General features: G+C 52.3%; 1 protein-coding gene across 5 annotated transcripts in view; it reads left to right on the top strand.

Moving 5' to 3' along the window:
- Nucleotides 1-22,696, top strand: part of POU6F1 (POU class 6 homeobox 1) — a 30,155-nt gene extending 7,459 nt beyond the window's left edge. The window contains exons 1-11 of one of the 5 annotated variants that reach the window (XM_087855840.1): nt 159-2,238; nt 5,451-5,544; nt 7,339-7,534; nt 11,296-11,417; nt 12,323-12,548; nt 13,072-13,322; nt 13,987-14,115; nt 14,733-14,936; nt 17,512-17,653; nt 18,212-18,380; nt 19,376-22,696. In XM_087855840.1, the coding sequence (XP_087711966.1) occupies nt 5,497-5,544; nt 7,339-7,534; nt 11,296-11,417; nt 12,323-12,548; nt 13,072-13,322; nt 13,987-14,115; nt 14,733-14,936; nt 17,512-17,653; nt 18,212-18,380; nt 19,376-19,721 (1,833 nt within the window). In that variant the 5' untranslated portion in view covers nt 159-2,238; nt 5,451-5,496 and the 3' untranslated portion in view covers nt 19,722-22,696. Of the gene's footprint in view, nt 1-158; nt 2,239-5,450; nt 5,545-7,338; nt 7,535-11,295; nt 11,418-12,322; nt 12,549-13,071; nt 13,323-13,986; nt 14,116-14,732; nt 14,937-17,511; nt 17,654-18,211; nt 18,381-19,375 lie in introns of those variants that run through there. The other 4 variants (XM_045801034.2, XM_045801033.2, XM_045801036.2 and 1 more) reach the window with 4 other exon arrangements.
- The last annotated feature ends 1,361 nt before the right edge of the window (nt 22,697-24,057 follow it).

The raw sequence follows: 24,057 nt of genomic DNA, 5'->3' as shown, positions 1-24,057 counted from the left end.
TGTTGAATAAATGAAGGACGAAACACTTCAGGATTTTTCCTAATAGGATCTCAGGCTATTCTAGGGGGTTCGGATGTGTTTGAGATTACTTTTTTTTTTTTTTTTAAGATTTTATTTATTTGTCAGAGAGAGAGAGAGCACAAGCAGGGGGAGCGGCAGGCAGAGGGAGAAGCGGGCTCTCTGCTGAGCGGGAGCTCGACGTGGGGCTCGATCCCAGGACCCTGGGGTCATGACCTGAGCTGAAGGCAGATGCTTAACTGATTGAGCCACCCAGGCGCCCCTGTTTGAGATTTCCTAATGCTCCTCTGGGTGCCTTGGAAGGTTGCCCTAAGCAAGCCCAAAGCAGTTGCCAAAGGAGAATGAACATAGAACCAGGCCCCCTAACTCAGTCCCCTCCGCTGGAACTCCTGGATGGTCCCAGGCCTCCGATTTTCGGATGGTGGGCAAATGCCTCAGCACCCGCAGTTCATTCTCCCCCACGAGGTTACCTGCGTTTTTAGATGTTAACCCAGGAAAGCGAGGGGTAAATGAACTCTCTGGGAACCAGCTGAGATGCTTTGCCAGGTTTGAGTCAGGTGTTTGTCCTTCATCTCCCTGGAGAAAGAAGACCAAGGAGGAGGCTCTGGGTGGGCTCCAGCTCCCGTCCCAGCTTTCCCTGGAGCAGCTCCACTGAGCACCCTGTATGGTGTGGGCTTCTACTGCCAGGGCGATCACAGGAGTCCCTTCTCTTAAAACAGACTACGGATCGTCTCTCCTCACTGGCTGTCAGGCTATGGACACGGCGTGGCCTTGTGAGCTCAAAGGAGGCCGTTCACCCCAGTCATTGGGGAACTGGTCACAAAGCGAACTGAAGACGGCTGGCTCGCCAGTGAGACCAAGCCACAGCCTTACGCTTGAAACTCTTTTTTTTTTTTTCTGGACAGAGAGCAGGAGAGAGCGTGAAAGAGCACAAGCAGGGGGACGGGCAGGGGGAGAAGCAGACTGAGCGGGGAGCCCGACCTGGGACTCGATCCCAGGACCCCAGGATCATGACCTGAGCCGAAGGCAGTGGCTTAACTGACTGAGCCAGCCAGGCACCCCCAGCTTTAGGCTTGAAAAATGTGGAAAGTTCCTGACAAGGGGCTGGGACCAGGTGCAGGAGAATGCCTGCCCAGATACTGAGCTAGGGGACACACAGGACAGAGCTCCGAGTCAAAATGCTGAGTGTCTGCAGCTTGGAGAGGTGTTTCTGTCGCATGCATATCTCTGATAGGAGCCATCTAAAGCCAAGACGAAGAGAGACAAGTAAGTTCTGGGGTCTGAGATGAGGGAGGCATTTGCCTCTCTTCTGCCTGCATTTCCGGTGGGAGAAGCCTGGTTGGTGGGTCAGAGTGCGCCTGTGTGTGGCCAGAGCCCTGAGCCAGGACTGCCTTTACCCTTGGTACAAAGGACTAAAGATTGAGGACCCAGGTCCGCATAAGCTCATAGAATTTCGAGGGTGGAAGGGGTGTTAGAATTACCCGAGCCTCTCTACTGCTTGAATTCCCCGAATAACACAGTCATAAAGTGCACACTTGCTTAACCACTCCCTGCGAGTGGCCCTGACTGGCCCCAGGGAACCAGTGGCCCAAGACTAGGAGCAGGCTTTAAGCCCTTCTTGAGCAGATGGTCCTTGCCCCACAGTGCCTGGCTACTGAGGCTTCCTGCCCAAACGCCTTTGGAATCGGAAAATTCTTCCCCTGTGAAATGTATGTATCACGCTATAATGGGCCCAAATTTACTTTGCACACCTTTCCACTCTGTTTTGTCTCTGCCTTTTATTTGAATTTGCAAAATACTTGCTAATTAACTTCTATACGTAATGAATTTCATGGCTCATCCCGATTCCCATCCAGAAGTGTGGTAAATTGCCAAGTTCTTGGCAAAACTCATGGAAGGCTCCCATGTACAAAATCTGGAGGAGGACATCACCCAGGAATGAGGCCAGAGTCCCAGTGAGGGTGGAAGATGCCTACTAGCTCTTCCAGCAAATTCCTCTGCCCTTCCTGCACCCCCTTGTCCTACCTGAAAAGGGAAGCCTTATTTACTCTTTTTTTTTTTTTTTTTCAAATTGCTAGGTGTCTTGAATTCCTTGCCCTTCCTTTCATCTCTACTCTAGGTGATTAGGGAAAGAAAGAGCGAGAAGGAACCTCATGGTTCTCCTTGCCTCCTTGGCCAGGGAACATTCTGCCAAAGAGTGAAGACCCTAAAATCTCTGAGGTGAGCCAACAATTACACTCTTAGGTATATACACGAAAGAATTGAAAACAAGGGTTCAGACAAAAACTTGTACAGAAAAATTTACTGAAGCACTATGCACATAGCCAAAAGGGAGAAACAATCCAAACCAGGGGTGCCTGGGTGGCTCAGTCGTTGGGCGTCTGCCTTCGGCTCAGGGTGTGATCCCGGAGCCTGGGATCGAGCCCCACATCGGGCTCCCTGTTGGGAGCCTGCTTCTTCCTCTCCCACTCCCCCTGCTTGTGTTCCCTCTCTCACTGGCTGTCTCTGTCAAATAAATAAAATCTTTAGAAAAAAATTAAAAAAAAAAAAAAGAAACAATCCAAACCACCCACTGATGAATGGATAAGCAAAATGTGGTGTATCCATACGATGGATTTTTTCTTTTTTTTGAGACATGAGAGTTTAATTGCCTACTAGACCATCCAGATGGAAATATGTGGTAAATGAATGGAAACCAGGGTCACAAAATTAGGAGAGAGGCAGGCATTTTTAGACCAGTTCAGGTCTAGACATTCACCAGGTTGGACTTTTTTTTTTTTTTTTAACATTTAAAATAAAACTTTTGGGGCGCCTGGGTGGCACAGCGGTTAAGCGTCTGCCTTCGGCTCAGGGCGTGATCCCGGTGTTATGGGATTGAGCCCCACATCAGGCTCCTCCGCTATGAGCCTGCTTCTTCCTCTCCCACTCCCCCTGCTTGTGTTCCCTCTCTTGCTGGCTGTCTATCTCTGTCGAATAAATAAATAAAATCTTAAAAAAAATAAAATAATAAAATAAAATAAAATAAAACTTTTTACCACAATAAACAGAACAATATGTTAAAACTGACTCTCAGAATTGTCCAAATTATTTTTTAATCATGATTAAACTTTTTCGTATTTCTTTAAATATCACATTTTCTTTGGCAAATTTACTCAAAATACTCAATTTTTGTGTGATGACTTAGTTTATCTAACAGAATGCCCTACATTGACGTTCAGCAGGATACCTTTCTCTAAGCCCTAATGGTTTATATCTTCCCTTCAAAATGTATAAGTATCTTTAAAAGGTGTATAAATATCTTTAATTATGTTATCATTTTCAAAGAAATCCTAGGGGAAAAACTATGAATTAGACCCCGTAAGTTCTTCATTTCTGCTGTAGGGCAGCAGTGGGCCTTCTAACCCGGCGTGGCCTGGCACCTGAGCAAGGCTGAGCCCACTGCCCCGCGTAAAGCAACAGCCGGTCACAGCTTCTCCACTTCTCTTCGAGCCACCCCGTCCCTGACACAAGGCATTCTTTGGTCTGTACCTGATGCTAGTTTTGGTCCCCGAAGAAGGTCTTCCTTTTCCTGAACCTGCTTCCTCCGGTTTTGCTTGGTCTTCCTTTCATCCTTGTTTGGGAATCCTCATTTCACAAAATCGTGTTGGAGACCGCTGCATGACCCAGGATCAAGTGCATAGATTCACGTGCATAAATATTCTTGAAGGTATTTTACGGAATTTGTGCTTTCTTCACATTCACGATCTATGTGTTTAAAATGTTCTTAAAATTCCAAAGTTTCCTTCTGGCAAAGATGCTGGTTTCTTTGAAAAGGTCTGATAGTCTTCTTCATTCTCGACTCCAGGACATGCTGTAACGGGGATTAAGTGAAGATCTTGTTTTCCTTAATCATTGTTTCAGTGTTGCCCTTACAGATTTTTCTCTGGAACTGCTTGTGTGGGGAGGTGGTGGGTCGGCACGGGCCTCCGGGAGTGCTAGGTATAGTCGCAGCTCGGTCTCATGCACTTTTCATCTCGGAAAGGAAACCTCGGTTTGCCCCTCCCTGAGCTGGTGCAGAGAGTGCCAAAAACCCACCCAATATTATCCATTATAACATCGCTATAAAAAGGATTAAAGTCTCGATACGGGCTACGACGTGGACAAAACATTTTGCTAAGTAAGAGAAGGCAGGCACAAAGGCCACTGATTGTACGATTCTGTTTATATGAAATATGGAGAATAGACAAATCCATAGAGAAAAAAGCAGTTTAGTGGTTGCCAGAGGCTGGGGATGGCAGAGAAAGGGAGTAACAGCTAATGGGTGTGGGGTTTCCTTTGGGGGTGATGAAAATGTTCTGGAACTGAATCGTGGTGATGGTTGTACCACATTGTAGATCTGTTAAATTCCACTGAGTTTGGCACTTTAAAATGGTTACAGTGGTGAAGTTTATCTCAATCCGTAAAATAACAACAAAAAAAGGAAGACCGATCAACCAACCCAGGGTTGAAAGAGGAGGAAGGGAAAGATCGGGAATCTGGAACATTTCTCTGAGTTTAGTTTCCTCATCTGTACCGTGGTGGTAATAATGCCCCATCCCCCCAACTGTTGAGTAAGGAGCACGAATAAAGTGTTACAGAAACACTTAGCACCGAGGCACTCAGGGTCAATGTTGATTGCCTTCTTTTCTATGTAAGTATCTAAACCTATTTGTCCCCTTTTATATCTTTATTTCTTATGACCCTATGGGTCGTGGCTCCAGCCTGCCGATCTGTTCTTCACAAGGGCTCCTCCCACTTCCTCTCCCTGCCTTGGGCCAGATGCATCTGGGAGGTTGTCCTGCCTCTGGTGTGAAAGGCCAGTAGGGTCGTTAGGCCACTGCCACAGAATCACTTAAGAGCTGATTTTGTGGGACTCCCCTGCTGAATCAGACTCTCTGGGGATGCTTGCTTCAGGGGAATCTGGTGTCTGTATTTTTCATAAATGCTCCAGGTGATGGTCGTGCATGTTCAAGTTGGGGACTGCCGGTTTCATTTATTCCTGTCTTTACCGTCTCCTCCAGGAAGTCTGCTCGGACTCCTCCCCTGAGAAGCGCTCTGATTAGCCAGAGTGCTCCTTCCCTGTGTCTGAGGTTCTCAGTGTCTGGGCCAAAGTCAGCTTGGGTTCGGCTGGGTCTGCTCTCTCCCTACAGACCAGGGGACTCCCAGGGACAGATGCCTGGCCGTCTCTTTCCTCTTGTCACCCTGGTTCCTCCTGAGTGTAGGCTCTCCGGGGATGCTGTAGGAAGACTCTTCAGTTTTAAAGTCTCTAGAATCCTGTTTACTTCTACCGATATTTGGGAGAACTTAGATTCTCTCTCTTCCTACCATTCTACTCCTGACTTTTCGAGATGATGTAGAAATTGTATACTGTGTCACATCAGCCTTTGCTTTTCCTGTCCCATGTCATCCCACAGATGTGCTAGGTTTGGGCCGGCCCCCACCCCACCCTGACAAGTGACCATGGATCCTGGAGCTGGGCCAGAGTCATCTCTGACTGTCAATGAGCAGGTATATGCCGGGGCAGGAAGAGGTGGGGGGAGTGAGTGTCATGGACCCCGGGGTATGGCTGGGAGGGAATACTCCACAGAGCCTGTCGGTATCTGTTTCTTACCAAAGTTCTTGGTCACTTCACCCATCCAGATGTAGTTACCAGCTAGGGCTTCTTAGGGGCTGAGTTGGGGGATTTAAGCTGTGACTTCATTTTTTTTTTTTTTAAGATTTTATTTATTTATTACAGACAGAGAGTGTGAGAGAGAGCACGAGCTGGGGGGGAGGGGCAGAGGGAGAAGCAGGCCCCCGCTGAGCAGGGAGCCCTGATGCAGGACTCGATCCCAGGACCCCGGGATCATGACCTGAGCCGAAGACTGACACTTAACTGACTGAGCCACCCAGGTGCCCCTAAGCTGTGACTTTAAAAAGTGAAATTAAAATAAACAAATGTGTGTGGGGCACCTGGCTGGCTTGGTTGTGACTCTTGATTTTGGGGTCCTGAGTTCAAGCCCCACATTGAGGTAGAGTTTACTTTAAAAAGACAAGTTAAATAAAAATTTAAAAATATATACACAAATATGTATATGTTTACAGAAGGAAAGATTTGGACATCATGTAATTTACTGTTTTTTCTTATATATATTTTATCATTTTTTGTACTGAACATATTTATTACATCACTTTTTAAAAGGGAAAAAAAAAGACTAACATCTCTTAAAATGTAATTGGACTGAAGTCCCTCATAGGTCAAGTTTGCATCAGAAAGGGAACTGCTTTTGGAAGTTTGTTTCACTCATACGTCCCTGATGGGTTACATTGTCACTTTTTCCAGCAATCTCTGGCTGGATTCAATTTTCAGGCTTCAGGACTGTGTTGTGGGAGTGCCTTTGGGTACAGGCCAAGTGCAGGCGAGGCCTGACAGAGCTTTTGAATATACAGAGTGTTCCTGACTCTTGAGTGGCCCAATTCAGAGCCCATCAGTGCTGGAGGTAAAGAGCCAAGGCGTGTTGGCTGTTGGAGCAGGAGAAGAAGACCGGGTGTTCCAAGGAGGCCCAGGGGCTGCCTGCACCACTGGGATGTGGAAGCTTCCCTCGAGGTCGGGCATGCCCGCAGATGGCACGACTGGACCTGCAGGCAGGCCCACGGGGTCCAAAGCTCCAGTCCCAGGGAGGTGGGGCATGAAGCCGCATCTCCAGGATTCCTGACCCTCATTTCAGGAAGTTAGCTCCCAGGGAAATCTTGGCCTTTACCCCGGGGTCTTGGAAATAAAGGAATCACGAGCTTAAACAGTTACTCAACATTGTGGAGCATTCATTTTCCACCCCCTTCTATCTTTGAGGGAACTTCTATAAGGTTTCCAAAGAAGGGAAGAGGGATTTGCTTCTTGGCCCAGCTGAAGCTGTGGGTACTGTGTGAGGGACCTTCATCCCCACACTCCTATATCCTAGCAGCTAAGAGGACACCCTTGCAAGGCAGTGGGATAGGCCACTTGCCACTCCCTGAACTGAGTCCACGAAGGGGGGCAAATAGAAATATCCCCAAGTGGTTTGGCTCTGTGGGGCTTTTTCCAGCACATGTCAAGCCCTCCCCTGTCACCAGGCCCCCAGTTCCTTTTAGAAGCTCCTTTCCTGGAATCAGGGAGCTGCAGCCTGCCCCAGGCTGTGAAATTGCCACCGAGCACGCAGCCCTCAGGCAGGAGGTCCGAGTCTTGAAGTGCCCTCTCCGCTGTCGCCCAGCAAACCCAGAGCTGTGCGCCCCAGGAGCTCGACCGGCCGCTCCGCACCAGCGAAGTCCCCTGTGCTGTGTTTGCAGGTCATCGTGATGTCAGGCCACGAGACCATCCGCGTGCTGGAAGTCGGAGTGGATGCCCAGATCTCTGCCGAGGAGGAGGGCAAAGGGCTGGAGGGTGTGGCTGCCGAGGGCTCCCAGAGCAGAGGCCCTGGCGAAGCGAGTGAACCCGCTGGCGAAGCCGGGCCAGACAACCCGGACTCTTCTGCTGAGGCAACTGGTATGAGGCCATCGCTCCCATCTGGCATTGCTCTACCCGAGTCTCTTTCTCGGGCTCCTTGGAGAGCCAGCATGAGCCCCTGGGCCCTGGGTGGCCTTAGGGTCTTGTTGTCTTCCTGTCCACTGGGCAGCCTCTGGCCACAGCTCTCCTTCCACTCAGCTGCCAGGGCTGTCCTGCCCTCCTTGTCCCGGGAACTCTAGATCTGGTTTCAGTCACTTCCACACCTGAGCTGAGATGGTCAGGCTAAGGTGCATGGGGAGAGGCAAGGCTCCGTTGAAGGGATTGAAGTCACCTGAGAGAGGGAGCTCTCCCTATCTAGGCCAGACCCTCAGGCCCAATGCAGAAAGGACTAGGTCTTTGGGATCCTGACAGCCCTTCCAACTCGGTACCTTCAGTGGTACGTCTGGGAGGTCCCAGCAGCTGGGGGTAGGAGGGCATGTTCCCCCCCTGGACTGAGGGTGTGAGTGAGGTAGGACCTTCCAGAATCTCAGCTCCTTACTTCCCAGCTGGGCTGCTGTGAGTCAAGCCTGGTGGCCTTATTTGTGTTGTCCTCTAAAGACAACTTAGGGGCGAGAGTTCGATTCTCCTGTATGGGGAATGGAGAGACGTGATTCACCCACACGGCCTCTCCTAATTACCCTGCAGTGTAGCTGCGACACAACCAGGGCCGTTCTAGAGGCTGGGACTGGTGCCAGGCGTGGCTTTCTCGCCGTGGGGCACCCTTTCCTGGACTTTCGTCACTGATGCTTTCCAGCTTTTGCTGGAAACCTGGGACCTCCTTAGTCAGTCCCCCCAGAACTCCACGATTCATCTCCCCTAGGCTTCTGCTTATCTTCCCTTCCCTAGGTTGGAGATCTGGGCTGAGATGGGGGTGGGCCAAGAGCCGGAGCCAAGAAGAGAGCAAGTGAGGACAGGCTTTCGGGAAACAGCAACTCCCGAGTAAGAGAACTGCAAGGCGTCGCATCCCTTGCTATACCCGCAAATCAGTGTGCAGATTCACTGGGGACCCTAGTAACCCTGGGTTATTTTTTCTCCTTTTGAATAAAGGAATGGCAAGAACATGACTGTTTTCTCCTAGCCTAGAAATGCTCCGATCCGTGTTGAGGCCAGGGTGGGCGTCACCTGCCCCCGTGGGGCAGTGCCCTGGAGAGCAGGCAGCCAAGACAAGGATGTTCATCTGGCCCCCCTTCTGATTCCTTTCCATGGTGGGGATCGGGCCCCTTTTCAGAAAATTTGGGAGGTATCCCAGGTTTATCCACGGTGTCCTGATTTCCCTATTCACTCTTTTTTTTTTTCTTTTTTAAGAGAGGGAGGTCAGGGAGGGGCAGAGGGAGAGAGAGAATCTTAAGCAAGCTCATGCTCAGCATGGAGCCTGATGTGGGGCTCGATCTCAGGACCCTGAGATGGTGACCTAGGCTGAAGTCAAGAGTCGGACGCTTAACCGACTGAGCCACCCAGGCGCCCCATCCCTTTTTACTCTTTAATCTGTCTTCCATGTCTCATTTCTTCTGGTGCCTTAATTCTGTTCTCGTCCAAACCTGCTCTCAGAAACGGACCCTAAATCAACTATTTACACCTTAGTATGACTGTTCATGGCAGTGTGCGTCTTCTTCCGGAGGTTTGTATATTTAAGCCTTTCATGAAAGTCCTGTTCTCTGGAAAGGAAATTTTAGTGGTCACCAAGAAGGTAAGGGAGGCATTTTGACCGTACCTCCAAGAAGTTGCCAGCTTAGACTGTGGCCTTGCAGTCTTTCTAGTTACGCAATATTAAGAAGAGTTTCCTCTTCAAACAAAACTAAGTAATGGGAAACCTTTTCAGGATGAAAAAGATCGAGTGATTTAGATCGCTCTAAATTACTACCCGCTCCTTGTCGCAAGTATGTATTTATATGGTTGTGGCCACCAAGGGTAGACCGTAATAGAACACTTAACCACCATATTATTCATAGGCCCCTTTCCTTATTGTTATAGATTCACACACCTGATTCTGGGTTTGGCTGTGGCCAAACTGTCTGGTTGTTCATTGTCATAACCGGTACTGCTTTGAGTGCCTTTGTACTGGTCCTTTGAAAAATTTGTTTTTTCCTTTGAGGTATAGTCTACTCGAATTCCTTTTGAAGAGAAGTCCGTTGTGTACATAGGAGGGAGTCATCACATGGAAAAATACAAAATCTATCGATGAGAGGACATGTAATTGGCTATAAGGTACCACATGCCTATTAAGCCAGAAAAATAAATAAACAGTGATAAAACCTAAGTTGGGTGGCCCTGTGAAGAAATAGGAACATTATTGAAAATGCTGTGAATTGGTTCAGTCTTTCTGAAAAGCAGTCTCACAGGAAGTGACAAAAGCCCTAACTGTATGCAAACCCTTGGACCCTGGGCCCCACTTTGGAAATAAATCCTAGTAAAATGAACATGTCCTTTCTTTAGACGGTAAGCTTTTTTCATTCATGTCCATCACATTCCCATGTTCCTACTTTCTCTTTTTTAAATTTCATAAAATTTTGTCAAGCAAAATATTTTTTAAATTTTCATAGGTTCAGAGTGTCCTTACGTTCTCTGATTTTTTTCAGTAGTTAGAACTGTATTTCCCCTCCACAGTGGAGATAAACCTGCCATTTTGTTTTCTGTTTGAATTTTAGAAGGCTTTAGTTGTTGCCTGTTTGTCTCTTTAATTCCTTAAGCAATTGGATTTTTTGTCATTATATACTGTGAACATTACAGGCCTGAGTTAGGTTGCTGCCTTTCCAGATTAAAAGGGGGGCTGGGAACGCAGGTTGGAAGGCTATCTAATTCTGTGGCTCCCACTCTGGCTGTGAGCTGTATCACAAGTGAGCTTAAAAGAAAGAAGGGAGAGAGGAGAGGTTGCTGGCCCCCACTCCTGGACATTCTGATTCAGGAGGCCTAGATGAGGGCCTGGAAATCCATGCCCAGCCAGGCTTAAGAGGCCACCAATCTGGTCTAACCTCCATCACCCCATCCGTAGTCTCACCATGTATTAAATAATAGCCCCTCTCCTTATTGTTGTGTGGCTTTGAAGAGGTTTCCTGGTGGGGGTCCTCAGGACCTGACTAAGCCAAGGGAGCAAGGGGAAGCGATAACGTGGGTGAAAAGCTCCGGTTTATAGGACGTTCCTTTAGAAGCTCAGTGAAGCTTCTCTTCCAGACTTCAGACCTCAGGCACTGGCAGAGAAACGCTGCCCAGCCTGGAGTGCCCCTGGGTTCCGGAGTCCAGTTTTCAGGGACTGTCACTTCAAGGGCTTCATCCCACGGGAATCCTTGTGGCCTTCCCCAAGCCAGCACCTGCATCCAAAAAGAAGCCCACAGGTGGCACGAACCGTGATTCTGTCACCTGAGAGCCAAGGAAAGTTGCTCCCATCCATCCTAGCTCCTTCCCTCCCTGACACGCATTCCCTTCAGGCCCTTCTACTGATTATGTGATAGGCCACCGTGTCCTGCGGAGCCAGGAAATGAGAGACAGAGCCAGCTGTGCATACCTGCGTTCTCTTCAACTAGAGGTGGGAAGAGGGTAACCTACCTTGCAGGTCTGGCACAGGGCTCCCCAGCCTCCCGTTCTCACAACCGGCAGCACTGGGGAAGCAGTCTCTGCGGGGCCAGGGAAGGCCAGCGATTGGCCTTGGGTTATGCAGAAACACAGTGTGAGGCTGGGAGCTGCCACTTCAGGCTACAGCAAGATGCTGTGCTCCCTCCGCTCACGCCAGGCTCACTCCTTGTCCTTTCTCTCCATGCCACGTGAAGTGAAGTCTCTCCCGGGGATCCCTCCGAGCCCTGCCCCTGCTCTTGCCACCTTCAGCCAAGCCCCGAGCCAGCCTCAGGCATCGCAGACCCTGACGCCACTGGCTGTACAAGCTGCCCCCCAGGTAAGGGCCACCCGGAGAGCTGAACAGAGGGTCCCGGGCAGGAGCAAAGCATGGGACAGCCAATGTGGGGTGGCCGCGGGATGTGGGAATTTCCACGGGCAGAACAGGGAAGGGGCTGTGGCGTGGAGGAGGGAATCCCCTACTAGGCACCCCCTGGCCTCTCCCCTACCCCAGATCAGGCCCACTGGGAAAATTAGATGCGTGTTTGCCAAGTCATATCCGTGGGTCCAGGGAGGACTGTAGGGAGGGATAGCATTAACTCTTTGGTGCCACAGGCGTCTCCATTTATCTCATGACTAAAGAAGTGAATGCCCTTGTTAGCCCCTCCAGTGGGGATGCCTGGAAGAGTTAATGGATTGTTCAGAGTCCTCATTTCGAGCCAGGGGGCAGCCCCAGCGCAGTGAGAAGCTGCCTCCCGGATCCCCGAGCCATGCTGAGCTCCCTGTGGCCTTTCGCTCCAGGCACAGATTTGCCAGGCATCCAGCAGGGGTTTCCTCTATCAGAGCTTCCCAGAGGCCCGTGTCGGCCCTCAACCAGTTGGTTCCACCAGTGCCCGCCCCTGCTTCCTGGCCACAAAGCACCAGTCCTGTGGGCAAGGGCCGAGGAAAGGCCTAGGAGGCGACAGACGGTGCCTGTGCCTCCTTTGCTGTCCCGTGAGCAGGGCCAGGCCCTGTCTCCGATGGGGGCAGCTTCTCTGAAGACAGGATCGTGCGCTCCAGGCACCCCCTCAGGGTTGGGCCTCCAGCTAGGGCTTGTCTCTTCCCCACCCTCACGCGGCCTCTCCCCCCACCGCCCTCAGAATGCTTTGTTTGTGCTCAGCTGGGTCCGAGAGACCCGGTGTTTGCGCTATGGATGTTGATTTTTTATTTTTTCTTTTCTTTTTGAAATCTTGTTTGCTTTTGCAGGTCTTGACTCAGGAAAACTTAGCCACAGTTCTGACAGGAGTTATGGTTCCAGCAGGGGCAGTTACTCAACCTCTTCTTATCCCCATCAGTATTGCAGGTCAAGTGGCTGGTCAGCAGGGGCTGGCCGTGTGGACAATTCCTACAGCAACCGTGGCCACCCTCCCAGGACTGACAGCTGCTTCTCCCACGGGGGGGATTTTCAAGCCACCTTTAGCCGGTCTGCAAGGTAACGGCAGCTCTTCCCCAGGACTGCACCAGGCCCCCCACCACCCTATACTACTCTCCCTGCACGCGTGCTTGCCATGTTGGACTCAGAACCCTTGGCCCACCGGGGCCACAGCCCTGGAGTCTGGATTCGGTGTCCCAGGCACCCAGCCACAGAGCTGCTGCACCACCTCGGACTCTAGGCCATGACACCATGCTGGCCCAGCAGGCCTCTCCTACTTCCGCCAACTGAGACTGCCCCTCTCCCCCCACGCCAGAACGCACCCCATGACCAGCCTCCTGAGAAGGACTGCAAGAAGATCCGACTTCTGGTTTTGAACCTCTGCATCTCCAGGCCCAAGGGAGGGGGGATGAGAGATGTTGTCTTGTGCTGCCCCTGCAAGGATCAAGGGAATCACAGCCGCCTGTCCCCTCTGCCCCGCTCTCCCAACCCCCTCTCATGCTTGTGCCACATCCCTTGGGAGGAGCCGCTCTGGGGCCGCGGCTAGGCGTTTGAGCACCCCTGTCTCTGCCTTGCTCCGTAGCAGCTGCCGTGCTGAACGCCGCTCTCCCGACACCGGTACAAGCCGTCCCACCGGTACAGGCCGCCTCCTCGCCCACCCAGCCCCGGCCGGCAGCCCAGCCCCAGACGCTGTTCCAGACCCAGCCGCTGCTGCAGACCACGCCTGTTCTCCCGCAGCCCACTGCTGCCGCCGCTACTGCCCCCACCCCCAAGCCGGACACCCCCCCACAGATCGCCGTCCAGCCTGCGGGCTTCGCGCTGAGCCCAGGAATTGTAAGCTGACCAGGGATGGACCGAATCTTGGGCCAAGGGTGGAAACTGGCCCTTCCCACAGGGGAGGAAGGAGGTGGAGGACCAACCCCCCGGATACGGCTCTTTTCCAACACATCAGCAGAGACGGCTCCCTCTGAGGTCTCCTCCTTGTGTCTGCCAGCCCGTCCGTCCCAGACAAGAGCAGACAAGCTCCGCCAAGAGGGCCGGGCAAATTCTCCAGAACCTGAACCACTGGACCGGCCTTGGAGGGTGGGAGGATGTCTGGGGATTGCACACTTGGGAGCCGTAGCTAAGGCGGAACGAGAGGCTCCCGGCCCCACGCCAGCGTCTGGCCAGTGTGGCTCCTGGCTTGGCAGGGGAGCTGTTCGATGTGACTAGAATCACATTGGCTCCTCCAGTCTGGACTTTCCGTCCTCCCAGGCCTGGCCTGAGAGATGAGCCAGAGTTACCCTTCCATGGCAGCGGCCCCACCCCTCCCTGCCAGCCCCCTGCAGCCCCTGGCCCTGGATACTCTTCAGCTGGTGGACACGGGCCTGCAGGCCACAGTCACATCTGCCCAGCGCCTGTATCTCTCCCCGCCCCCCCAGCCCTCAGCCTTCTCCTCTCTGCCTTGGGCTCCTTCTTGCCCCTTGGCCTCTGAGCAAGGCTCTTTCTCCACCCACAGATCAGTGCTGCTTCCCTCGGGGGACAGACCCAGATCCTAGGCTCCCTCACTACCACTCCGGTCATTGCCAACGCCATTCCCAGCATGCCGGGGATCAGCAGTCAGATCCTCACCAACGCTCAGGGACAGGCAAGTGGTCAAAGGCAGGGCCGAGGGGCGGGGGCCGTGGAGAAGCTGCCTGGGGGGGCCACGACTCGGGCGAAGTGTCAAAGAAACTCGAACAGGGTGTCTGGCCGCTGTCGCTGTGCCTGGTGCGGCCGCTCTGCGCCGGTGCCAGGCAGGGGCATAGCCCCCACCCCGCCCTCTAGGCGTTCCCTTTGTTGGGGGCTTTCATCGGTGGAGCGCCCACTCTGCAGCCCGGCTCTGTGTGAGGTGCTTTCTCACACATCAGCTCACCTCAGTTTGAGTGCAGGCCTATTAGGTGGAGATTTTCATTCCCCTTTCACAGGGGAGAAGGCTGAGGGTCGGAGAAATGAAGCCACCTGCTAAAATGTGGCAGGGCAGGGACTCGCATCAGGGCTGTGTGACTCACTGTGCAGACCCGCTCCCGCCCCACCACCACTCTGGAGATCGAATAAAGGGAACGGCTCCCAGAGGCTGAACCCTTTTCTTTAGTGATAACGAAACTGAGGTGCAGAAGGGTGAAATGATTTAAGTCCCTTCCCCTGCCAGCGTGGGGGTTTGGGTCAAGGGCAGGACTGGACACTGGCCTCACACCCGCGGGGCCCTGCGTTGTTTCCTCCCAGGTTATTGGAGCACTTCCGTGGGTCGTGAACTCGGCCAGCGTGGCAGCCCCAGCACCAGCCCAGGGCCTGCAGGTCCAGGCTGTGACACCCCAGCTGTTGCTGAACGCCCAGGGCCAGGTGATTGCAACCCTGGCTAGCAGCCCCCTGCCTCCGCCTGTGGCTGTCCGGAAGGCAAGCACGCCTGAGTCCCCTGCTAAGAGTGAGGTACCAGGGCTGGGGTGGGGCAAGGGCAGGGGTGGGGGGGGGCAGCCGTCAGGGCTGTCTGGCATGGGCTGCCTCCCTCAAGACTGCAGGGCAGGACAAGATTATTTTCTGAAGTCCCTGGGAAACAGAGCATCTCTCCAAAGTGAGGGGAAATCCCAGGGTAGAAGGCCCAAGAGAGTCCCCACATACTCCCCCCTAGGGAAGGAGCACTCCCCCACCCCCACCCCCACACACCCAAAACACGCGGACGTGCCCTCAGAGGCCAGTGTCAGGCTGAGAAGGCCAGAGAGGTGGTCAAAGTAAACTGCGTCTCGATCAGCTCCGGGGTGAACAGACCACCAGAAGAGCCCCAGGAGGTTATTTGGCACCCCCTCCCACCTCACCCCTTCACTCTGCACTGTGGCTTTGATTATTCCTTTATTTGTTCATTCCAGGAGCAGTTTTTGAGTACCTACTATATTCCAGGTGCTGAAGATCTAGACATGAGTAAGACGTCCTTCCTAGTCTTAGGTAGCCCAGCGCGGGAGACAGTTGCAAGCCAGCGTGACAAAGACTATGATAGGGACCTGATAAGATGCCCTGGGGACCCAGAGAAGGGAGCTCCTGACAGACTGGGGAGTTCAGCAAGGCTGCATAGAGAAGGGACGGTGAACTAATCTAAAGGGATGAGTTGGGTGGGAGAGTGGGCCCCCCTTTACCTAATGCAGGAATGATAATGTGCCAGACAGAGCAGCGGTTCCCAAACTTGAGTGTGTGTCAGGACCACCCGGAGGGCTTGTTGGAATGCAGATTCCCGGCACACACACATATCCCGCCACCCCCAGAGTTTCTTATTCCGTAGGGCTGGAGTGGAGCCCAAGAGTTTGCATTTCTAGCAAGTTCTCAGGTGATGTTGAGGCCATGGCTCTCAAATGCAGTGTGCTGCTTCCAAGCTTTGTGAATAATGCCTTAGCCTATCTGTAACATGGAGATGATCAGAGTACCAACTTCAGAAGGTTATGAATGTTAACGGATATGTTACACATAAGACAGTTAACATTCTGGTATACAGGAAGCACTGGGGAAATGGTGCTTTTATTTTATCACTGTTATTATGTAGTGGGGAGTCATGGAAGGGTTTTTAGCAGGGAAGTGGCTAGATGTGTATTAAAAAGAAATTGCCCCGAGGGGTGCCTGGGTGGCTCAGTCAGTTAAGCATCTGACTCTTGGTTCCAGCTCAGGTCTTGATCTCAGGGTTGTGAGTTCAAGCCCCATGCTGGGATCTACTCTAGGGATGAAACCTACTTAAAAAACACAAACAAGCATTAGCTCTTATCCAGGTGGAGCTAAGAACTGAACAGTGGCAAGACTTGAGTCCTTGTCCCCTGTGAGGAAGCAGCTGAAACGGTTCTAGCAAGAAACGAGGAGACCTGACCAAAGGCTAATAAGGTTCTGGAGTTGAAGAGGGAATAGACTTAAAAGCTATCAAGAGGTAGAATCCAGGGAATAGGACCCAGCCTAGAGAAATCTGCATTTTTCAGGAAGCTTTAAAAAAAAAAAATCATACTGGGGCACCTGGCTGGCTCAGTCAGTAGGGCATGGGACTCTTTTTTTTTAAAATTTTTTTTTATATAATGTTAGTCACCATACAGTACATCCCTGGTTTTTGATGTAAAGTTCGATGATTCATTAGTTGCGTATAACACCCAGTGCACCATGCAATATGTGCCCTCCTTACTACCCATCACCAGCCTATCCCATTCCGCCACCCCCCTCCCCTCCGAGTAGAGCATGTGACTCTTGATCTCGGGGTCATGAGTTCTAGCCCCATGTAGGGGTAGAGTTTACTCAAAAAAATCATACAAAAAATACTAATTTCATATATTTATAGTTTTTCTTGATGATAAATATGATACATGATTTTTATAACAATCCCAATATTATGTGTAATGGAAAAAAGTAAAAATCCTTTCCAGTTCCACCTCCAGAGATGACTTCTGTTGACAACTCGCCTTATATGCCTCCAGATTTTTTTTTCCTGGAAACTCATATGAATTTTTAATAGGAATTATTCTCCAAAAACTGTTTTCACTTTACCTTTTTTCCCACTTAGCACTGTGACCCAGAGCTCTTTGCTTGTCAGTAATTGGAAGATTTACTCTACTCTTTTTAATAGCTGCACAGAATCTCACTGTAGGGAAGTCCCAGGAATCACTTGCCAGTTCCCTGTCAATGGACAGTTTGGACCTGGGAGGCCCTAGAATCAGGTTTCGGTTTCTGCTATGAGGGAAAGGATTTGAGAGCAGTTATCTCAAGGGTGGATACTTGTTGGGGCTTTGACCAAGTGTACTGAGCCCTTCTGAGCCTCTGACCTGCCTGCGTCACAGGTGCCTGTGAGGCTCCAACTTGGTCATGATTGTTGGGTGAGTGCTAGTAAGTAGCTTCTGGTCTTGCTTTGTGATGGCACATAGGTAGGAGTGTGCCAGGTGAGTGAGGATTTCATGCCCATCTTGCCCTGCCTCTGGTCCTTGCAGGGACTGCAGCCCCCTGAGCCAGGCAGGTGGGCGGTAGGGACTCATTGGCTCTCTTCTCATAGGTGCAGCCCATCCAGCCCACGCCAGCCGTGCCCCAGCCTGCGGTGGTCATCGCCAGCCCAGCCCCAGCGGCCAAGCCGTCTGCCTCTGCTCCCATTCCAATCACCTGCTCTGAGACCCCTACTGTCAGCCAGTTGGTATCCAGTAAGTGGCTCCTGGAGAAGGTTGTAGAGAAGAGGACAGGAGGCATTAATTCAAATACCTCAGCGCCTTTAGATGCTGTTGTCCTTAATAAACTTTCTAGAGTCCAAAGGGGAAGGGCAAAGGCCTGACACCTGGGATTGGTTTTCTTATTCTCATTCCTGCTGAGCTGGATTCTAGGCATAATGATAGTGGAGGCTGCTTCCTTGAGAAACCAACCCATTGGCTGTCTCTCCTTTGGTCTCTCACCCAGTATTTAAGGAATGTGGATGGCTATGGTGTGTTTGGAGCTAGGAGTAGGGAGAATGGGGGAGGGTCGGCCATTAGAGCGAAAAGAACTTGAAAATAGACCCCTACTTCCCGACAGGTTAGTCCAGGCTCCTTTCCCACAAGTCTTTGTGTTTAGGGAATAGGGGTGAGGAGGGTAATAAGGGTGGGTACATGGGCCTTTTGTCAAATGTCCTCATCCCTCACTACTTTACCAGGCCAGGCCAATAAGCTAGATAAGCAATGATATCCTCTGTCTTACACACTCACCTCTGGTCCCTTCCTCTGGCCTAGAGCCACATACCCCAAGTCTGGATGAGGATGGAATCAACTTGGAGGAGATCCGGGAGTTTGCCAAGAACTTTAAGATCCGACGGCTGTCCCTGGGCCTCACGCAGACTCAGGTGGGTCAGGCTCTGACTGCCACGGAAGGCCCAGCCTATAGCCAGTCAGCTATCTGCCGGTGAGTAAGGCCTGCTCGGGCACCTCATGTTGCCGGGCACTCATCGGGACCTAGGCGCATGGCTCCTTTCCATGTTCTCCTTTGCTCCTGCCTCCTTCCACATCAGGAAGGCTGTTTTAAGGGTCGACATGAACACCTAGAGTAGCCAAAGACTGATCCCATCCGTCTGAGGGCCCTCTGAAGTTTATCCTCCAATTCTGAGCATTTCTGTGGTCGTTTGGTGGGGAAAACCCAAGACCCTAATCCATTCAGGAACCCTACGGGGAAAGAAGTACAGCCTATGAGGCTGGTCACAAAAGCGGGACCTTCCGTACTGACTGGGCTCTCCACCGCGCCCCCGCTCCCCCGGCCCCTGTCATGCTCCATCTCCCACTCCTCCAAGCATGACTACAAAGGGATGGCGCTGGGTTTTCTGTGTGCAGTGTTCAAACTGGTGCTGGTGCCAGCATCAAAGGAGGGCAGAGGGTTTCAAACAAGAAGGAGCGCGTGGCTCAGGGATGGCCCAAAGGTGCCTGCGCGCTCCCCGGGTTAGCCGAGCGTGACTGCTAGAGCGGGTGCCCGGTCGCATCTGGGCTTGGCCAGAAAGAGTTGCTGACTTAGTGACACTGCTGTGAGGCTGAATTGGAGAGGTGGCACTCGTGACATCCATGTGCCATCTCTGAAGGCCTCTCTAGACAACTCCTCAGAGGACCTCACTCATTGGGGTGTGAATGTTCTGGAAGAGTTATTCATACAGCAGTTGCGCTGTTAACCTTGCACTACTGAACTGAGGCCATGGGAGTGGTCTCCCAGGTATGACCTGGGATACAGGACAGTCTGAGGAGTCTGGGCTTGGCTGGGCCAGGGTGGTCTTGGTGGGGGCGGTGAGGGGTACATTTAGTCCAGTGTCACCACTCCTGAGAGGAGTGGCCCCTTGTGGAGAGTACTCACAGCCCAGTGCAGGGAATAAGACATTCTCCCTGTCCCTTCCCTGGCCGGCCTCGGGTCACCCACAGGTTCGAGAAGCTGGACATCACGCCCAAGAGTGCCCAGAAGCTGAAGCCAGTGCTGGAAAAGTGGCTGAACGAAGCCGAACTCCGGAACCAGGAAGGGCAGCAGAACCTGATGGAGTTTGTGGGAGGTGAGCCCTCCAAGAAACGCAAACGCCGCACCTCCTTCACCCCCCAGGCCATAGAGGCTCTGAATGCCTACTTCGAGAAGAACCCACTGCCCACAGGCCAGGAGATCACCGAGATTGCTAAGGAGCTCAACTATGACCGGGAGGTCGTGCGGGTCTGGTTCTGCAATCGGCGCCAGACCCTCAAGAACACCAGCAAGCTGAATGTCTTTCAGATCCCCTAGGGCTCGGCCCCCAGCCCTGCGTTCCAGCACTTTGTACTTTTCCCTCGGCACCGGCTGCAGCCACTGCCGGGACGGCACCTGTGTTCTGCCGCGTGCAGCTGTGCTTGTCCTGGGTCGTGAGACTCCACTGTGTGCATGTGTGTCCACTGCCTCCCTCCTCTCCTCCACGTCTCTCACAGCATGGGGAGGGCAGAGGGGCCCACCGGAGAGCCCCAGGCTCGGGCAGTCACGCCGAGGGACCCCTCCCTTAAGTGGTGTCACTTAAAGAAGCACTTTGCTAATGTGGTTTTCGAAGGGTGAATTCTGGTTGGGAACCAGACACGCCCCGTCCTTGGGGCAGGGCCGCAGCAGCCCCCAAAGGACCCCTGGCCATTAGCTCTTGTTTTTGATGGCATTCTCTCTCCGCCCTCTCTTCCCCTTTGCTCCTGTGTGTAAGTGCGACAGGTATAGCAGCTTGCCCCGTGAACCCGCAGCCTCCCCTCCCACCCTTTGCCTGCAGGCACACTGTCCCCCCCAAAGGACCCAAGAGGCACAGGTCTGAAAAGTGTGATGAACTGCTCAGAAGGTCAGGCTCAGTGTCTGCCTTGCCTTCAAGGTCAGAAGGTTCCCACAGCCCTGGGGCTAGAACACGTGATCTCCTTTCCCACTTCTTCCTGATTCCTTTTGGGGGGAATTGCACTAAAGCAGAATCTTTTCACTTTAATCCATGTTGGAAGGAAGCAGCTTTGAATTCTAGCTGTCCTGGAGTTGACCTGGGCCGACAGCAGGGTGGGAACTTGGTAAATAAGCCCATCCTCCCAGACTTTCATCTGATCCCTGCCCTAACCCTATCTCCCCCACTAACAGGGAGGGTTAAAGAATGGGCAGCCTGGAAAATCCCATTGCCCAAGCTCGCAGCAGCCTGGAGAAAAATGAGGGAAGGAACGCTGACTCTCTCTCTGGTCCTCCTACTCACCCCCCACCCAGTACCGGGCCTTCTCAGAGGGGGCAAATGAAGCACTAAACCAGAGCAAGGCCCTAGGGAAAAGGCCAACATCCAGAAAGAACGGATGGCAGCCCAGGAAGGTCTCTTGCAGAAGGTGACTTAACTCTAATTTTCTTTGAGACTAGAGCCTTGGATACTGGAGGAGAAATCTTATTTTGTCCAAAGTCGGAGACCACGTGTTTGTGCAAACAGTCCCTGTCTCCCCCCATCCCCCCCCCGTGCTCCTCTGAATCAAGAAGACCCCCAAGGCAGGATGGGTGTCACCTGTAGAGAGGCTAGCTATGGCACGTTGAGGGCTGGCATCTCGTCCGAGCTGCTAAGTGAGTTTGCAGCCTCACGGTGGCTGGACAGCCCCCGGAACTTAGTATTATTTCTCTGGGAGGTCAGGAGAGCGCTAAGAGGAGGGCTTAGGTGAACCCAGACTTGCTGTGTAGACCGTCCCCTAAAGGGGCACAAGTCACAGAGCCAGGTCCGTAGCAGCTGCCCTCCACCGCACCTCACACGATACAGCCTGATGAAGTGGCTGTGAGGCGAGGGCACATCCCCACCCCCACTGTCACTGGTGGCAGAGCTGTCACCTAGTCTGGCGTCCTCTGGCTTGCTGTTGTTTCCTGCCTACACCTGGTCCCTGGCAGGCCCTCCCTTGCCGCAGTGGCCACCCTCTTGGTAGCCCTGCCAGTGAGAGGACAAGTGTGTGTCAAATTGCCACACACACACACATACACACACACACATCCCTACCTGCCCCACTGCGTTCAGACCAACTAAACCTTCACGAGTGTGGTGAGAATGAGGAAGCAGGCGGGCACCTTGCCTGCCCCAGGCTCCCAGGAGACAGAGTGTCTCCCCGGGGTGGGGGAGGAGGCTTCACACTCAAGGTTAAGGTTATCCACCCTGTCTGCATGGGGTGAGGAGCTCACTGGGGAGAGACATGGTAAACATTTTCAGTAAGAAGACAAAGTACTGGGGTTGGTAAAGGATTCAGTGACTTACCCTTCAGTAAATTAGAGAGAAGCAGCTTTTCACCCTCGAACACTTGCGTTCAGATATGCGTTCTTTTTTGGGAGAGACAAGTGGGTCACAGCTGGAGCCCTGGGAGTAGCCTATAATCCAGGGTGTGTCCATAGCAGGGGAGATGCAGGGGGATACCATCTGTCCTGGTCTGGGAAAAGAAAAGAGATAATGAAGTTCTGGTCTAAATTAGGCCTGGCCATGCTTTCTCAGCTCCTCCCTTTTCTAAATCTGTCTTCTGAGGCTGGACGAGAATGAAACCATTTTGTCCTCTCCAAGAAGGATGGGTAGGTCTTTCCGAGGGGCAGAATTTTTGCAGGCTGAATTCCGCAGGCGGGGGCGTGCAGAGTACCCCTGATAGGGCCCAAGGCAGAGCTCACAGGCTTGCTGTCTCTGCTCCTGCTCCCCCACCGTAGGCCCCTTGCGGAGCAGCTATCTGTACCCGAGGTGGGTTTTCTGCTTTGTTTCTGGTAGCACCAGGCTCCGAAGGGAGTCTATATAACTTTTGTTTTGAAAGCACCTTTCTGGACTCTGGACGGAAGCCAGAGCTTAAGCAGGAGAAGGGGCAGAAGTGATTTAACTGTCTGCGTGTGGTATTGTTTGTTTTTGTTTTAAATGAAAGAAAGACCAAGACTTTCTATGGCCCGGTGAATCAGCTGGGGTCTTCGGCCCTGCGCTATCCACGGCATTCTGTCCAGTGGGGGCCCAGGAAAGAATTTGGCCACGCAGATTGAGAAACACACTTGAATTTGGAATGAGAGAGACACTGACGTTTTTTGTGTCCTTGGACCCACTCACCTTCCTATGCCTAGATTCCCTTCCTGTCTCATAGGCCAGGCCCTGACACTGAGGTTCTGACTGTCCCCCCGACAAGGGGCAAAGCCTGCTGAGGGCTGGAGTGCGGGGTGGGGAGGGAAGAATGGGGAAGAAGCACTTGATGTAGTTGTGTGGAATAAACAGTATTTTTCTTTTGTACGGATCTGCTTGTTTATCCTTTGCCTCTCAAGGTGGGGCTGATAGGGAGGAGCCAGAGAAGTACTGGGGAGCTGCCTCTATCAGAGCTCGCAGCCTGGAAAACCCCATTGCAAGAGGGCGAGGGTCAGTGCCGTGGCCTCTCGCTTCAGAAAGCCCTGCCGTGACCCTACAGCCGTGACCCTCCCCATGGAATGCAGAGTCAAGAGGATGTGCCCTTTCTCCTTCCAGGACCTCAGAATTCCCTGCAAAGCCCACTTCCGACCTCTCTTCTCTGGGTCTTGACAGACTGTGCTGTGGGTGTGCACTCTCTTACGCCCCAGAGGTGACCAAAGGGCGACTATTTGTCAGAGAGCTGAATGGATGGAGCTTGGATATGCAAGCTGGAGTGTTTATAAATAGCCACAAAGCCCTTTGCCGTGTGAGGTGGGTCTGCCAGGGGAAAGAGAAGAAGGCTGTAGGCTGGGGACCAAGGCTGCGGAACATTCTAACACAGAACTTCAAAGAGTGCTAGAAGTCTAAATTCAAACCTGGCCTTCCAGGTTATTATGAATACGAGACGAGATCATTCCTTAGACTTGACACAAATTTAGCTGTGTGGTAAGTGGATCTTAATTTGTGCTCTTCCATAGGCCTACAAATGTTAGGGGCAGACCTGGCACTTGGGCTTCGAGCAGGGAGAGCATGACTGCAATACAGGCCTCACTCTTTACTTGTCTATCTCCTAGGAGTTGGGTTCATGCCATGCATGTCTGCAGCCCTCCCTCCTCCCCCTTCCACCTACCTGGTATTGGAGAGGTCTGGGCTCCATCATCTAAACTGGTGAGAGGAGGGTATCACCTTTGATTTCACCCAATCAACATCCCTGAACCAGGCCCCGTGCTGGATTCTAGATCATGCCCTATCACCCCACGTCTGCTCAAGGGACAATAGGTGTCCAACATTCTGATGCAAGGCCTAGGGATCAGAGGAGCTTTACAGCACTCTGAACTAATGGGGCAGATAGAAGCCAGCGCTTACCTCTGCATAGATCTCACGACCCTAATATTAGCTGTCCACACTAGGCTGGGACTCCTCAGTACCCAGGTCAGGGGCACACAGTAGGTGCTTAATGACTGAATGCATTTGCTGTCCTCTCCTTCAAGGAAATAATGAGAGCTGAGTCCCTGACTTCACACTACTGGGAGAAAGCAGGTACAGGGATTCTGCTTAGCTATGCAGGGTTTAGTCTGTGATATGTGGGAGTGAATGGAATCTGGGCAGCGACTGGCCCTGACCCAAGAAAGGCAGCTCCCAGCTGCTCCCACCAGAAGAGTTTGTGGAAGCTGATATCTCTGGCTTAAACCAGTTGACTGTGGTTCCTGGCAT

This window comes from Ursus americanus, chromosome 25 (genome assembly GCF_024610735.1).
Source record: "Ursus americanus isolate L20-20 chromosome 25, mUrsAme1.1.p, whole genome shotgun sequence".
In the NCBI taxonomy this organism is placed as follows: Eukaryota; Metazoa; Chordata; class Mammalia; order Carnivora; family Ursidae; genus Ursus; species Ursus americanus.
The sequence above is the reverse complement of the archived record's forward strand: the minus strand, read 5'-3'. Positions and strand labels throughout refer to the sequence as shown.